This window comes from Halichondria panicea, chromosome 3 (genome assembly GCF_963675165.1).
Source record: "Halichondria panicea chromosome 3, odHalPani1.1, whole genome shotgun sequence".
NCBI lineage: Eukaryota > Metazoa > Porifera > Demospongiae > Suberitida > Halichondriidae > Halichondria > Halichondria panicea.
Genome location: NC_087379.1, coordinates 7,423,103 through 7,438,055, shown reverse-complemented (window position 1 = coordinate 7,438,055; position 14,953 = coordinate 7,423,103). Strand labels below are relative to the sequence as shown.

Genomic DNA, 14,953 nt, shown 5'->3' with positions numbered 1-14,953 from the left:
TTTGTTCTTTTTAATATTCAACAACGATAGCTACATGAACGATTGCACTGATAAAATGAAACATTGAATAACAATAATCATATCTAAACTGCCAGTACTTTCTGACTATAACGTTGACAAGCTCAGTTCCAGCTATAGAGTCCGCCTAAGCCACGGAGGCCATGTAAGTGATGAGGTCCACAACACGGCAGCTGTACCCAAACTCATTATCGTACCTGCATGGAGACAAAACAGTACACCATAATCACACAAGTAGAGCAGCATAATTATCCAAAAGCTAAGAGCACATGTATACGCACAGTCATTGCTCTGCTCTGTTATATACAGTACACAGTACACACAACTTTACTGCTCACCAGGCCACCAGTTTGACAAAGTTGGGGGAGAGGGATATGCCAGCGCCAGCATCAAAGATGCTAGAGCGAGTGTCGCTACGGAAATCCATGCTCACCACCTGAACAGTGAAGTATACACAAATCATCAACTGTACGTGTGTACTAGGGTACATACAACATGTACACAATCAAAAGTACATGGTTAATAGAAATGACGATGCATCACATGACTATCACATGACTATCGCATGTGTACAGTGTGTAAACAAAAATAGTACTGTTGTGCATAATAAGGAATGGTTGTCAAAGGAGCTCACCTGATCTTCAGTGTAGCCGATGTAGTTCTTGAGATCTGGTGACTCTGATGCAGCCTTCATGGTGGCCTTGATCTCATCGTAGCTAGCCGACTTCTCCAGACGCACAGTGAGATCCACCACACTCACGTCAGGTGTGGGCACACGGAACGCCATCCCGGTCAGCTTACTGGGAGGAGAAGGGTTAAATTAAAAAGCAGTTTTAGCATTAAAACAGAATCTGAGTAGCTACCAAGCAAGTGTTAGACCATAGTACACAGCACACACACATTAGACTACCCACTATCCTAACCATAATTATCGTATGTACAGAGCAGCTTGTATAATAGTACACAACGGAATAACATAAATCTTGTGTAATTACTAATAGACGAGAGGGGCTTACCCATCGAGTACTGGGATGACCTTGCCCACGGCCTTGGCTGCTCCAGTGGTGGCTGGAATGATGTTCTGACAGGCACCACGACCATCACGCCATTTCTATAACCACAAAAGAAAAATATCATTAAACATACGTACATACAGTTAGTAACAATGTACTGTACAATATCAAAATATGGGATTTTTGTTTGAACACTTTTCAACAAATAAAGCTTTTTAAACGCACCATCCCCACCCACCTTTCCACTTGGTCCATCGACGGTCTTCTGAGTGGCAGTGTAGGCGTGTATGGTGGTCATGAGACCCTCTACAATGCCAAACTTGTCGTTGATCACTTTAGCCAGAGGAGCCAGACAGTTGGTAGTGCAGGAAGCATTACTGAGGGGGGGAGGAGGGGAGGGTATACCGTATTACTAGAATATTTTGCGGGTGAAAAATCTTTGCGAATGAGTCAAATCAGCAGAAAATTTGACCCTTCACGATCTAACTATTGCGTTTTGGCAAGGATCGTGTGTATTTACTAGTAGGTTTTGCGGATTTTATTGTTGCAAATTGATTAACCATCGCAAAGTTTGATGCTCACAAAACATTCTAGTAGTACGGTAGTCAATAACAGCTGTAGCACTAGTACATATCTACTGTACAATGATGAGTACACGAATAGTTCAAAACCATTACTACACTTAACACATACATGTGTGATAATCAAACTTAGAACCTAGACCTAAACCCTAACTTCCTGGACCCCTAGATAAGGTTTCACGACAATACATGATGATTATTGCCTCACCTGACTACATGCATGCTAGCAGGGTCGTAGGTTTTCTGGTTGACGCCCATCACGAACATGGGGGCATCAGCAGAGGGAGCGGAGATGATGACCTTCTTGGCACCACCCTTCAGATGAGCCGAGGCTTTCTCAGTGGTCGTGAAGATTCCAGTGGATTCCACAACATAGTCAGCGCCGTGTTTCTCCCAGGGGATCTCAGTTGGGTTGCGGCTGTGAGGAGAGAAAGAATTGTTCTGTGTAACTAGAAAATTTGGCAGGAATTGGAACCCCACTGAATTGGCCGGTTTTTTTGGGGGGCGTCTTAGGCTTCTACAGCAATGCAGTGTGTTCACCGGAAAACTTGAATTTTGACAGTTTTAAATTTCAAATTACCGACTCATTTTCCATTATACAGTAAATTAATATATGTCATAGATGCCACATGGGCTTAAATAACTATCACATGACAGGTCACATGACTTACAGAGCATAGACGGCGACAGGGTTGCCGTTGATGATCAGCTGTCCCTCCTTAGTTTCCACCGTTCCATCAAATCGTCCGTGAGTGGAGTCGTACTTGAACAAGTAGGCCTGGGAATGAGGGGGCGATGATGATTATCATAGGTATTTGAACGCAACAATAAATAAATATGTGGGCATTGTAAATTACATTAGTGGGGGTCAGTGTACACAGAGGTTATAATGAATATCATTACTGTAAGATAACTGTGAGATCACGCTAACACATGTAGGTAGGATTAACAGCTATTGGTAAAATGCATGTAGAGGTATATTAGTGGAAACATGCAGGACACTTATACCAGACAAAGGCTACTACACAAGAGTATTCATTGCAAGGCCTGTACAGACAATAGGCCTTCATACTTACACAGGCAGGTGTCTGTCCTGGGTTCTACTATCAAACTCTACTCATGAGATATCGTAGTGTTAGCGAATTTCCCAGGTTTTGCTATAGCACACATTTTACGCCCCATAGTCACTGATGGTTACTATGGGGTTCTAGCAGGTGCACACACACACACTAGTCACACATATCACACAAGTCACAATACCATGTACTCCACGTCCAAGAACGGGTCGTTAACAGCAACCACAGTGCAGCCTCCCTTCATGACTGCAGCACGCAACACAAGGCGACCGATTCGTCCAAATCTACACGGGAAAAGTCCAGTAACAATCAAGATCTAAGAGCACAAAATTATATCTCCCCTTACCCATTAATTCCAACTTTGGCCATGGTTACTGATTTCTTGCTTGGTTTCTGATCAGGATGCGAATCACCTGCAAGGTTTGAATAGTACACACGTTGGGGGTATGCACAGCAGAGCTATTGCAAGCTCACCTGGACGTTTTCTGTTCTCCTGGCTCATATAAAACTGGACAATCACAAGCCCTTATAAAATGCTAGTAAGGTCATGTAAGGTCAGCCGGCAGCCCACGATGCAATTAGCTTTACGCATGCGCAGTAGATGAATCTCAATCTCTCGAATTGAACGAAATGCAGGCTAAATCAAAGCAGACTGAAAAATTGAAATAATAACATTGCTAGCTGCCTAGCCTCTAGATCTTACTTCATCTCTACCTCTCAATTGCAAGACAGTTGATCTAATCAAGGTCTACTAGAATGGCTCTATTTGGTGTGATTCCCTGGAGCCTGTTTGTAGACGCTTGTCGACTGCTGAGTGTGTGTTTGTTCCTGATCACCTCTCTCTCCCTCAACTGGTACTCCTTCCTTTCCATCATAGCACTGCTAAGTAAGTAATTGGAGTGTGGCCTGCGAGACTAGAGTGGCGCAGCCTCTCTTACATAGCTCACACAATATGCATGATAGCTATAGAGGTGTGACAACGCTGCGCTTGCATGCATCAAATATTGTTTAATTAAAGAAAAAAACCGGAAGTGTGCTGGGGAGGTGGCCGTAAATGCATTCAACGATTCTTTAATGATCGTTTTTGTTGTTTAATAGTAGGCCCTTGGTATATATGCTAAAGGCATATTAAAGGCTATTTATGCCACATTTAGTACACACACACACACACACACACACACACACACACACACCCACACACACACACACACACACCACACACACACACACACACAAACACACACACCCACACACATGCACGCACACTTCACTTTATATATATTTCCGCAGTATCTCTGTACATCCTGGATCGCAACTCTTACAACACTGCGTCTGAGAAGCCACTGCAGTTTCCCGGGAAAAACCCGTACAAGGGGAAGAAGCGTGTCAAGGACGAAGAGAAGATTTCACCAGAAACAAAGGAAAAATTTGTTGAGCAGATTTTGGACCTGGTTTTGTATGATGTTGAAAACTGTGCCGCTCTGAGAAATTTCGATATTATCCAACAAAACACTCACTGTACATTTGCCAAGAGGGCCATGCTCTGGGGATCACGTGACTACGACACGTCTATGTCTCTTGGTAAGATAATTGTAGACACAGGCAAGCTTGCTAGCATTAATCTGTTTCACTCTTTTTATGCACACACGCACGCACACACACACACACACACACGCACACACACACATTCGAACTTGCTATATATATACACATAGCATTAATGCATCAATCTGTTTAATCGTTTCTCTTATGCACACACACACACACAACAGAGCAGAATGTTATGAGGTGAGCTTTGTAAAGCTGTATATACCACTATTATAGTAGTGTATATGTAGACACACAATCACACACTATAATTATTGTGTGAGATACACCATCACAACACTGTACTATGCTGTACTGTGTGTTCACACAATTGTATACACTATTTCGTACTATTTGATAGTCTCCATTACATCCCTCCTCTCCCCGTTAGATCACTGCCTGCCTTGACCAAGCTCTTGATAGTGGGGGATAGTCTGCACCTGGACGGTTTTCTAATCGAGTTACCTGGATCTCAATTTGGAGCAACTGTCGAGGAGTTTGGACAAGGAGTACGACGTGTCCTCAAGTGTATATCTGATCATGATCCCATCAGCTTCCATTGTATGAACAAGTCGTACCTCGGCAAAGTGGGCTGGTCCTTTGAGTATGGTGGTGTTCCCATCTTTGTGACCACCTTTGCTCCTTGCTACCCTGAGAACCACAGCAGGTATGAGCTCATCATAGCACCACCATTTGGGAATGGTGTGACTCGTTAGCAGGTTAAGGTCTCGTTCGTTATCGGAATTAACCAATCAAATCACTCCACCAAGCGTTCATAATGGTCTCTATTATAAACTCTTGATAGCACTGGTGGAGGTTTGGGCTGTATATTGTAGCAGGAGCAACATGTTCAGCTACCTAGCTAGATACTTTCTATCTCTCCAGTATTTGTCAGTTTGTACACATCATTTGAACTATACTTGCATAGGTACAGTATTACTGTGTTAGATGCTTTTTCCTGCTCCTGTTAGTTACAAAATTAAAATTTATATATTCAGTATTTTATCAATGACCCCCCCCCCCACACACACACACACACACACACACACTACAGGTATGCCTTTGGCTCTGAGAACTCGTACATACTACTACAGCCAATGTACTCGTTTGCCATCCACGATATCGGTGATGACACGCCCCTCACCAACTGGGACGAGCCGAAGACTGTACGAGACAAAATACGATGTGCCTACAAAGAGAACAATCGTGGCTACTATATCAGAGATACGGTCGTGTATCCAGCCGCACACGACGTCGTGAAGCCACTCAAGGAGGGCCCAGGTCATGTGATCGAGTGGTGGATGGATCCCAGTGTGGAGGAGGGGCATGGGGAGGAGTCAGGACAATCAGACAGCGACAGTGAGGACAGTGAAAGTGTGTTTGATGAAACTGAACCAATAGCTATAGACAAAAAGACAGATTAGCTTATAAATGGAATAAACATTAATTTGTAGTATATATTTTTTTACTGTTTTTTATGCCTTGAGGCGTAGTCACATGAGGTATACGTCCATTGTCAACCATTGCAAATTTAATGCAAACATTTACCTCTTCTATAACACTCTAATACTTTTTGAGTGAATTCGAAGCAAAACATGCTGAGCATGCACAGCACAGCTTGCAACATTCAGTTTAAAGCAGCCTGAATTGGTTTTTATTATACACAAATTAATTATACCTGTTCTAATATACGTATGAGGCATTAGCACAGCGCAGCTTGCAACATTTATTGTACTAATATTCATTTATTTCACAATGATAATTACACAATGAAATGTTGCTAAGTAGTCAAATGTGAGATTGGAATTAGATCATGTTCTCTTTGACTTGTTGTGTTTAGTGAGAGCTGGTATATAAGGAGGAGTCCTGTCCATGTAGTCAGTGTAGGCCTTGCCCATCTCCCTGACGAGTGCTGGCTCCTCCGAGTACTTCACAGCTAGTATCACGTACAGTGTGTAGACCGAGGTCAAGAGGAGGTGGCCCACACTCTGCATGTGTTGGAGGAGGGGAAGCAGAGTGAGTAGCGCTACCAAACAGCTACTAAATGCATCTCATAGTTTTGAAATTAGACGTTCCTAACTCAAGTTAAGTTATGGCCACCTGAGGTTAGCACTTGACTGACCATGGTTGGAGTGATCCATATTCCCACCATCAGCATACTGTATTGAGGGTTCCTCACGAATCCATACATACCCGTCTCTACCAGTCCCGCCTCCCCCAGAGGACCACCCCCTGACTCCCTGTGGGAGAAACAAATCACTCAACCAACTGCTGTAAGTACAGTACAGCCATGACTGCATATATTAATTATGTCCTACTTATAAAGACTACGTATATACTGAAAAACTTACCAGCCAAGTAGTTTTAGAAGAGGCTTCCTCACACCATAGATGTTCAAACCAAAAGGGTCCATATTATTGATAGCTATAGGTGCTCCTAGGAACCCGATCAGCGACACAGCTGCATGGAGTTATGATACATGTGCGAGAAACTAACAAACAGTCACCTAAGACAATGTTAGCAGCAATAGTGTTTGAGATGGTCCAGACAGGTTGAGGCATTGGCTGCCATAGGTACATGGTGAGCCCCAGTGCCAGGCCAGCACTGAGGGAGTAGACTGGACGTCTGTAGTGTTCAGGTACCATCAGTCGCAGGAGAGTGTCGAGGGGACCTCGCAGAGTGAAGCTGTGGGGGGGGGCGGGGGAGTGGTAGCTAGCATGACAAGTTTAACAATTATCTCACGTATGTTGTACTGGGAAGATGAGCAGCAACAGAGCATTGTGTAGGAGGGTGGAGCTGGTCAGCAAAGGGGGGGTGTGCCAGTCAGCATGGCCGTCAATGCCTATGGGGAGATCCAGTCCATTCCACATAAAACACGAAAACTGCATATGTACGTAGACCGAGAAAAAATTACATTTTGTTGATGTCTGTTATATACTACATGGAGTGACTCACATAGACTATCGATGCAGCACTTGGTATTGCACAGCACAGGGAGATGAGGAGATACACTAGGTCAGCTACTAGGACCATTGTTCAGCTCCTTGCTTTGAGACAAAGAGGGTGTGTTCATGTGACCATGTGTATGTACAGTAGAGGTCACACCACCATAATAATTAACTATGAATATTATGTTGGCAGCCATAAAAAAGTCGGAATATTCCACAAAAAGTGTACGGACATACTTCAAATACACAAATGTGATATGTGTGATATGATTGCTCACACATAATTATAGGAAAATGCAGTTGGTTATAATTATCTTGTGCGACTCGGTGTTGTTGAAAGGAAAAACATAATTACCAGTGCATAAATCAGAAGTTAGTACATATTAAATTATCACACAAACACTCACTCATTTGCCTGAATCGTATAGTTTCTTGTAGTCAGTCAGACAGCAAGGTCTCAACGCCATCTCAAGGTGTTGGGAGATGGGGAAGAACGAGGGGAGCTCACTGGCCGAGAATACACACACAGTACCTACCTACTGGGGAGAGTAGAGAGGACCTACACTCACTGTACTGCATGCTCAATTTATGGGCGCCAATAGAGGATTGTCTGGACCCAAGGGAAAAAGGGTATAAAGTAGCCACCATGCAGAATGCATCAACTTTGGTAAAATAAGTTTTGAAGTTTGACAAAAATCCATTAAACCAACCCATGACATGATTTCTCCCTATAGGACTGGAATGAAATTTAAAAGACAGTTCTATCATGTTCTCTTTGACTTGTTGTGTTTAGTGAGAGCTGGTATATAAGGAGGAGTCCTGTCCATGTAGTCAGTGTAGGCCTTGCCCATCTCCCTGACGAGTGCAGGCTCCTCCGAGTATTTCACAGCTAGTATCACGTACAGTGTGTAGACAGAGGTCAAGAGGAGGTGGCCTACACTCTGTGTTGGAGGAGGGGAAGCAGAGTGAGTAGCTATGAGCTTCTTAAGATGCTTTCTGAAATTAGGACAATTCTAACTCAACTTACAGCCAGTAGCTCTAGATGAAAACGAGCAAACACCCACTTATAATATAAAAATTGTGATTTTCAAGATTTGGGCCCGAAAGCAAACGCTGATCTAAGCACACTAGTAATGATTTATTGTAGCACTATCAAACAGCTACTTTTTGTTTTGAAATGGGACGTTATTAACTCAAATTACTTGACTGACCATGGTTGGAGTGATCCATATTCCCATCATTATCATACTGTATTGAGGGTTCCTCACGAGTCCATACAGACCTGTCTCTATCAGCCCCGCCTCCCCCAGAGGACCACCCCCTGACTCCCTGTGAGATAATGCTCAGTACAGATCGATGTACGTTCTTAATAATTACTTATAAAGACTGCTGTATATATAAAACTTACCAGCCAAGTAGTTTTAGAAGAGGCTTCCTCACACCAAAGATGTTCAAACCAAAAGGGTCCATATTATTGATAGCTATAGGTGCTCCTAGGAACCCGATCAGCGACACAGCTGCATGGAGTTATGATACATGTGCAAGAAACTAACAAACAAGTACATTCACCTGAGACGATATTAGCAACAGTAGTGTTTGAGATGGTCCAGACAGGTTGAGGCATCGGCTGCCATAGGTACATGGTGAGCCCCAGTGCCAGGCCAGCACTGAGGGAGTAGACTGGACGTCTGTAGTGTTCAGGTACCATCAGTCGTAGAGTATTGAGGGGGCCTCGCAGAGTGAAGCTGTGGGGGGCGGGGGGGGGTAGAGTTCATAACAAGTTGGGAAGGAAATCTGAACATGTTATGTTGAAACTGAAACTGAAAAGTTAGAAATTGACGTCTGAAAAGTTGGTAATGCAGTTGTTCAATTCATGGCCACTTAGTAGTTACAAATCCAAACACATTCTATCAAAAAGCCTCAAGGCATTATTTAATTATCTCACGTGTGTTGTACTGGGAAGATGAGTAGCAACAGAGCGTTGTGTAAGAGGGTGGAGCTAGTCAGCAAAGGGGGGGTGTGCCAGTCAGCATGGCCGTCAATGCCTATGGGGAGATCCAGTCCATTCCACATAAAACACGAAAACTGCATATGTACGTAGACCGAGAAAAAAAATTGGCGTTTGGTATAGCTGTCAGTTAAGCATGAGGGAGTCACTCACATAGAGTATCGATGCAGCACTTGGTATTGCACAGCACAGGGAGATGAGGAGATACACTAGGTCAGCTACTAGGACCATTGTTCAGCTCCTTGCTATGAGACAAAAGGATATGTGTTCTAGCTCATGTGACCATGTGTAAATATAGGTCAACCATAATAATTAACTATGAATATTATAATTATTGGCAGCCATAATAAGTCGGAATATTCCACAAAAAGTGTACGTACATACTTTTAAAAACCACAAAATAATACACAAACGTGATATAATTGCTGACATATAATTATAGGAAAATGCAGCTAGTTATAATTATCTTGTGCGACTCGGTGTTGTCGAAAGGAACTTGAAAACATATTCATCATACTAATTACCAGTGCATAAATCAGAAGTTAGTACATAATATTATTATCACACAATAAACACTCACTCATTTGCCTGAATCCATCCATTGTGTATTTTATTGTAGTCAGCCAGACACAGCTAGGTCTCAACGCCATCTCAAGGTGTCGAGAGATGGGGAAGAACGAGGGGAGCTCACTGGCCGAGAACACATACTGTGTGTGTGGGGGGGGGCTCACTGGCCGAGAATACATACTGTGTGTGGGGGGGGAGCTCACTGGCCGAGAACACATACTGTGTGTGTGGGGGGGGGGCTCACTGGCCGAGAACACATACTGTGTGTGTGGGGGGGGGAGCTCACTGGCCGAGAACACATACTGTGTGTGTGTGGGGGGGGCTCACTGCCCGAGAACACATACTGTGTGTGTGGGGTGGGGGAGCTCACTGGCCGAGAACACATACTGTGTGTGTGGGGGGGGGGGAGCTCACTGGCTGAGAATACACACAGTACCTACTGGGGGGAGAGTAGAGAGGACCTACACTCATTGTACTGCATGCTCAATTTATGGGCGCCGATAGGGGATTGTCTGGACCCAAGGGAAAAAGGATATAAAGTAGCCACCATGCAGAATGCATCAACTTTGGTAAAATAAGTTTAAAGTTTGACAAAAATCCATTAAACCAACCCATGACATGATAACTATAGATTTCTCCCTATAGGACTGGAATGAAATTTAAAAGACAGTTCTATCATGTTCTCTTTGACTTGTTGTGTTTAGTGAGAGCTGGTATAAAAGGAGGAGTCCTGTCCATGTAGTCAGTGTAGGCCTTGCCCATCTCCCTGACGAGTGCTGGCTCCTCCGAGTACTTCACAGCTAGTATCGTGTACAGTGTGTAGACAGAGGACAAGAGGAGGTGGCCCACACTCTGTGTTGGAGGAGGGGAAGCAGAGTGAGTAGCTAGCTATGAGCTTCCTAAGATGCATTCGGACAATTCTAACTCAACTTACAGCCAGTAGCTCTAGACGAAAACAAGCAAAAAACACCTAAAAATTGTGATTTTCAAGATTTGGGCCCGAAAACAAACGCTGATCTAAGCACACTAGTAATGATTTATTGTAGCACTATCAAACAGCTACTTTTTGTTTTGAAATGGGACGTTCCTAACTCAAGTTACTTGACTGACCATGGTTGGAGTGATCCATATTCCCACCATCAGCATAGTGTATGCAGGATGCCTCACGAGTCTATACAGACCCGTCTCTACCAGCCCCGCCTCCCCCGGAGGACTCTCCCCTGACTCCCTGCATATGTGAGAAAAAAATCAGTCAAATAACTGCTGTAAGTACAGTAGAGCCATGACTATACATGTCCTTACTATACAACATTTATAGATAAGAAGTTGCAACTCATAAATTATAGAGACTACTTCAGAGTTGGCAGAATTTGATAAAACTTACCAACCGAGTAGCTTTATAAGAGGTTTCTTCATGCCCATAATGTCCAGGCCAAGAGGGTCCATATTACTGATTGCTACGGGTATTCCGATAAATCCAAGCATCGACATTGCTGGAAACAAGTCAGTAATTATAATTATAAGGACACTAGTTTATACACAAGAAAACAAACAAACAGTCTGTCCAGGAATTTATACTTGCATTATAGTTATTTACCTGAGAGGATGTTAGCAGCAGTAGTGTTTGAGATGGTCCAGACAGGTTGAGGCATCGGCTGCCATAGGTACATGGTGAGCCCCAGTGCCAGGCCAGCACTGAGAGAGTAGACTGGACGTCTGTAGTGTTCAGGAACCATCAGTCGCAGGAGAGTGTCGAGGGGACCTCGCAGAGTGAAGCTGTGGGAGGGCCGGGGAGAGTTTGGGTATAGTGGTAGCCAGCAATATAAGGTATTAAAATAGTGCACCGTAGCTAGCAAAGTGGAGGAATTATCGACTTAGTATATTAACTGTGTTTGCACTACGTACTGAAAGTTGTACATGCTGTTGTTAACTTCCACAGGTTTTTATATTCTACTTCCTTCAATGCAGATCGAAGATCTCAAGCAAAATTATTTATCTCACGTGTGTTGTACTGGGAAGATGAGCAGCAACAGAGCGTTGTGTACGAGGGTGGAGCTGGTCAGCAAAGGGGGGGTGTGCCAGTCAGCATGGCCGTCAATGCCTATGGGAAGATCCAGTCCATTCCACATAAAAAATGCAAACTATATATAGAGAGCAAGAGAGAGAAACAGTATAAGAAAACTATTTTAGTTTTTAAGGAGGTCACTCACATACACTGCTAATGCAGCACTTGGTATTGCACAGCACAGGGAGATGAGGAGATACACTAGGTCAGCTAGTAGGACCATTGTTCAGCTGTTTGCCCTAGCAAGCTAGACAACATTGCATTGGGGGTGTGTAGATCTCATGTGTGAGGTGATCAAGTTAGGTCACCCCACTATGTATGAATATGGGCAGCCATATAATTTAGTGTACAATTATTGAAATTCCTCAAACACTGCACAGGTTAACCACATACTTATAAGAAACCACAAATTCATGAAACAATGTACAGCATGTAACGCACATTGATGAATGATTGCTGTGTAAATATAAAACGATGGAAACGGCAACTGGTTATAAATATCAGTCTATGGTGGTTCAGGATCTTATGAGGCTGGGTCTTGTCATCGGGTTAGACCAGGACACAACGATCTTCCTCTTGCCAGAGAAAGGCTACAGAATGGAAAATACAACAAAGTATTGATAAAGGCTCACTAGAATCATAGAAATCGATCCTATATACAATGCTTAAATCACGTACTCTATGTACCAGTGCCAGTAACAGTAGTGTACATGTGACACCACAATCAAATACAGTGGAACACCTTTATAACGGACACCTTTGGGGAACAATGTTTTGGCCTTTGGTGGCCTTTGTTGAGAGGTTGTTTTGTACACAAACTGGGACCTGGCCGTTTTATAGCAACTGACCTTTATTCGGAGGTGGTAGAGGTTCCACTGTATAGAGCTAACACATACATGTAGTGAGAAGGCTAGAGTGGTTGATTCATGCAAAGACTCTCTTACCTGTCTCCCGTGAGAGACCCTGAAGTTGTCAATCATGAGCACGTCTCCCTGCTTCCAGCGATTGAACACAAGGTTTTTCCACACTGTGTCTCTAACGTGGCTCACTGTACGATAAGGTATGGCCGCACCATCGCCATAGCAAGTGTTCATACCAAGGCTCAGTTTAGCCGAGGGTGCTTTTAGTCCGATATAGAAGAAGCTGGCGGCCCACAAGACCCAGGAGTAGAGCAGCTGTTTGAGACCCCCCAGGCGCTGGTACACACGGTAGGGCTCGTCATAATACATGGTCCAATGAAATACCTGATATGTGTGTGCGTGTGTGTGTGTGTGTGTGTATGTGTGTGTGTGTGTGTGTGTGGGGGGGGGGGGGGGGTATTATAGTTGCATGATACAGGTAAGCTTATTAGATCCACAATTAATACCTCTGAGCACTGATATGATAGATTGCAGCGTACTTGCAACGAGTATTATTGCCAGACAACAAATTCACTCATGCAAGTGCAAGTATAATTTATAATTTTCATATTTGCATTGCAATAGTGTTTCAAATCGCAATCTAGCTACTGTAAGTGTAGCAGTACTCAGAAACCAACCTAGTAAGGTATACCCAATCATCACCATACCTATTACCAGGAGTTTATGTAGCTCCTGCTATTACCTGATCTATGCATGCAATGATTGTACAATGCCATGGTGATACAGTACTAGCCAGGGCCAAGCGACCATCACTATACATACCATTAAATGATTGAACCACACTTTGTGGCCGGACTGAGGATGCTTCTCTATAGCAGGGACACGGTTCACTATCCTCAGAGAATCATTCTCTCCCCACGAGTGCTCCATTCGGTCCTCTGTCAGTTCCCGCGCAACTTCTTCTCGATCTTTGGTGCCAAACACTGCCTCCCACCCCTTCATCATGGACGGGTCTGTGAAGTAGCTCCTCTGTCGCACATAGTTACGAATATGCATCACCTACAACACAGCAACAATGTAATCACGTGGTTCATCTGTTTGTGTTAATATGGTACAATGTATTAATAAATCAGCTGACAGGAAGTTTGTACACACACCACATGCACACACAATCACTATCTACACGTACTCACTCCTTTGTCTTCAAAACTTTGTCGAATTTTCGGATCCATGGTCTCATAGACTTTCTTGTAGTCGGCCAGACAAGTCTCCCCTCCTGCCGAGGTGGGTGCCTCCAGACAGCAGAAGAACAGTCTCCGAGGAGGGGCGGGCAGGAACGCCATCTCAAGGTGTTGGGGGATGGGGTAATGTGGGGGGAACTCACTGGCCGAGAACACGTACTGTGTGTGTGGGGGGGAGGGGCTTAATTACAGAGCATAGTACACATGGTACACAACTTATCATGTTATATTGAAGCCACTAGCATATACGTAGCTGTTTGTGTGTGGACAAATTGCTTCTTGGAATGCATATCAAAACACATCATCAATCATGTTTGGCTAACCAGATCAAATTCTAATCATGTGACAACATCACTTTATAGGCAAAGTCAGTCCAACACTATAACTAATATCCTGCTAATATTTATACGGAATGCACGATTAGAAATTCATTTAGATGGCTCAAAGCAGCTATTAATATTAATACATTCATACCCAGTGCAGTTAATTAGCCAACCACACACATGGAGATGCATGTCAGTATACCTGGGTTCCAGGGATTTGGTTCCTTGGAGAGGTGCCTCTGTACATGTCACACAGGTCAGGGCTGAACTGCAGTACAGCTTCTTGGAAGTCGATGGCTTCGTTCACATCAAACCCTTGCAATAAGATGGCTCCTATATAGCAGATACAATCATTAAACATACAGCTAGATGTGATTTTATGAGCCAGCAGAGCAACAAGTATACAGCATTTACAAGTTTCACAGCTGGCTTTATATACAATGGTCTACCATGTTCCAGCAGCTTCTGGTCCAGCCAGTCCTTGTTGGCTGCCATCCACTCCTTGAGGAACTGCAGGGATGTATTGCCATCTCTGGGACTGATCTTGAGAGGGAGAGCATCCGTGGAGACGGTCACAGCAGCTATACTAGTCAATGCCATAATTATTGCATGTGGTAGAATCCCATCTAATTGTCTGCACATGCGCATTAGGCCACAAAGGAATTC

The 14,953-nt window shown here is 43.7% G+C and overlaps 6 protein-coding genes across 7 annotated transcripts; 1 reads left to right on the top strand and 5 right to left on the bottom strand.

Annotated features, from left to right (window-relative positions):
• Positions 1–3,313, bottom strand: LOC135334088 (glyceraldehyde-3-phosphate dehydrogenase-like). Its single transcript, XM_064529145.1, has 10 exons — positions 3,163–3,313; positions 3,035–3,101; positions 2,873–2,972; positions 2,284–2,390; positions 1,821–2,030; positions 1,270–1,408; positions 1,035–1,129; positions 653–818; positions 357–454; positions 1–215 (listed from the first exon to the last, which is right to left on the bottom strand). Exons 1-10 carry the CDS (start codon positions 3,188–3,190, stop codon positions 146–148), a joined length of 1,080 nt encoding a protein of 359 aa, XP_064385215.1. The 5' UTR covers positions 3,191–3,313; the 3' UTR covers positions 1–145.
• A 12-nt stretch (positions 3,314–3,325) lies between these two features.
• LOC135334087 (uncharacterized) lies at positions 3,326–5,805 on the top strand. The gene is made up of 5 exons (XM_064529143.1): positions 3,326–3,574; positions 3,979–4,269; positions 4,461–4,476; positions 4,667–4,942; positions 5,330–5,805. The coding sequence occupies exons 1-5, from the start codon at positions 3,445–3,447 to the stop codon at positions 5,697–5,699; spliced, it is 1,083 nt and encodes a 360-aa protein (XP_064385213.1). The 5' UTR covers positions 3,326–3,444; the 3' UTR covers positions 5,700–5,805.
• Positions 5,806–5,996: 191 nt separating this feature from the next.
• Positions 5,997–7,759, bottom strand: LOC135334093 (methanethiol S-methyltransferase 2-like). The gene is made up of 7 exons (XM_064529150.1): positions 7,631–7,759; positions 7,231–7,322; positions 7,018–7,157; positions 6,782–6,960; positions 6,627–6,735; positions 6,398–6,515; positions 5,997–6,263 (listed from the first exon to the last, which is right to left on the bottom strand). The coding sequence occupies exons 2-7, from the start codon at positions 7,306–7,308 to the stop codon at positions 6,087–6,089; spliced, it is 801 nt and encodes a 266-aa protein (XP_064385220.1). The 5' UTR covers positions 7,309–7,322; positions 7,631–7,759; the 3' UTR covers positions 5,997–6,086.
• A 127-nt stretch (positions 7,760–7,886) lies between these two features.
• LOC135334094 (methanethiol S-methyltransferase 2-like) lies at positions 7,887–9,534 on the bottom strand. The gene is made up of 6 exons (XM_064529151.1): positions 9,385–9,534; positions 9,169–9,308; positions 8,793–8,968; positions 8,632–8,740; positions 8,435–8,552; positions 7,887–8,164 (listed from the first exon to the last, which is right to left on the bottom strand). The coding sequence occupies exons 1-6, from the start codon at positions 9,460–9,462 to the stop codon at positions 7,988–7,990; spliced, it is 798 nt and encodes a 265-aa protein (XP_064385221.1). The 5' UTR covers positions 9,463–9,534; the 3' UTR covers positions 7,887–7,987.
• Positions 9,535–10,363: 829 nt separating this feature from the next.
• On the bottom strand, positions 10,364–12,235 carry LOC135334092 (methanethiol S-methyltransferase-like). Its single transcript, XM_064529149.1, has 6 exons — positions 12,009–12,235; positions 11,800–11,939; positions 11,396–11,574; positions 11,183–11,291; positions 10,909–11,026; positions 10,364–10,650 (listed from the first exon to the last, which is right to left on the bottom strand). The coding sequence occupies exons 1-6, from the start codon at positions 12,084–12,086 to the stop codon at positions 10,474–10,476; spliced, it is 801 nt and encodes a 266-aa protein (XP_064385219.1). The 5' UTR covers positions 12,087–12,235; the 3' UTR covers positions 10,364–10,473.
• A 5-nt stretch (positions 12,236–12,240) lies between these two features.
• On the bottom strand, positions 12,241–14,935 carry LOC135334085 (dapdiamide synthesis protein DdaC-like). 2 transcript variants are annotated; one of them, XM_064529140.1, is made up of 7 exons: positions 14,737–14,935; positions 14,596–14,620; positions 14,490–14,565; positions 13,917–14,123; positions 13,546–13,782; positions 12,808–13,107; positions 12,241–12,453 (listed from the first exon to the last, which is right to left on the bottom strand). In XM_064529140.1, the coding sequence occupies exons 1-7, from the start codon at positions 14,933–14,935 to the stop codon at positions 12,379–12,381; spliced, it is 1,119 nt and encodes a 372-aa protein (XP_064385210.1). In that variant the 3' UTR covers positions 12,241–12,378. The 2 variants fall into 2 exon arrangements, with proteins under 2 accessions (XP_064385210.1, XP_064385209.1); XM_064529139.1 differs by having other exon boundaries at positions 14,490–14,620.
• Between the last annotated feature and the right edge of the window lie 18 nt (positions 14,936–14,953).

Coding starts and splice junctions, on each gene's coding strand:
- LOC135334088 (XM_064529145.1), bottom strand. CDS start 3,190: ATGAGCCAGGAGAACAGAAAACGTCCAG. Junction 3,102..3,162: donor GGAGAACAGAAAACGTCCAG/GTGAGCTTGCAA, acceptor CAAACCTTGCAG/GTGATTCGCATCCTGATCAG. Junction 216..356: donor TTTGTCAAACTGGTGGCCTG/GTGAGCAGTAAA, acceptor GTCTCCATGCAG/GTACGATAATGAGTTTGGGT.
- LOC135334087 (XM_064529143.1), top strand. CDS start 3,445: ATGGCTCTATTTGGTGTGATTCCCTGGAGCCTGTTTGTAGACGCTTGT. Junction 3,575..3,978: donor TTCCATCATAGCACTGCTAA/GTAAGTAATTGG, acceptor ATATTTCCGCAG/TATCTCTGTACATCCTGGAT. Junction 4,943..5,329: donor TACCCTGAGAACCACAGCAG/GTATGAGCTCAT, acceptor CACACACTACAG/GTATGCCTTTGGCTCTGAGA.
- LOC135334093 (XM_064529150.1), bottom strand. CDS start 7,308: ATGGTCCTAGTAGCTGACCTAGTGTATCTCCTCATCTCCCTGTGCTGT. Junction 6,516..6,626: donor CTTCTAAAACTACTTGGCTG/GTAAGTTTTTCA, acceptor TTTCTCCCACAG/GGAGTCAGGGGGTGGTCCTC. Junction 6,264..6,397: donor TATGGATCACTCCAACCATG/GTCAGTCAAGTG, acceptor CAACACATGCAG/AGTGTGGGCCACCTCCTCTT.
- LOC135334094 (XM_064529151.1), bottom strand. CDS start 9,462: ATGGTCCTAGTAGCTGACCTAGTGTATCTCCTCATCTCCCTGTGCTGT. Junction 8,969..9,168: donor ATCTTCCCAGTACAACACAC/GTGAGATAATTA, acceptor CGCCCCCCACAG/CTTCACTCTGCGAGGCCCCC. Junction 8,741..8,792: donor TGTTGCTAATATCGTCTCAG/GTGAATGTACTT, acceptor AACTCCATGCAG/CTGTGTCGCTGATCGGGTTC.
- LOC135334092 (XM_064529149.1), bottom strand. CDS start 12,086: ATGGTCCTACTAGCTGACCTAGTGTATCTCCTCATCTCCCTGTGCTGT. Junction 11,940..12,008: donor GTGCTGCATTAGCAGTGTAT/GTGAGTGACCTC, acceptor CTCTATATATAG/TTTGCATTTTTTATGTGGAA. Junction 10,651..10,908: donor TATGGATCACTCCAACCATG/GTCAGTCAAGTA, acceptor CCTCCAACACAG/AGTGTGGGCCACCTCCTCTT.
- LOC135334085 (XM_064529139.1), bottom strand. CDS start 14,935: ATGCGCATGTGCAGACAATTAGATGGGATTCTACCACATGCAATAATT. Junction 14,124..14,489: donor ACCAAATCCCTGGAACCCAG/GTATACTGACAT, acceptor CCACACACACAG/TACGTGTTCTCGGCCAGTGA. Junction 13,783..13,916: donor AAAGTTTTGAAGACAAAGGA/GTGAGTACGTGT, acceptor GCTGTGTTGTAG/GTGATGCATATTCGTAACTA.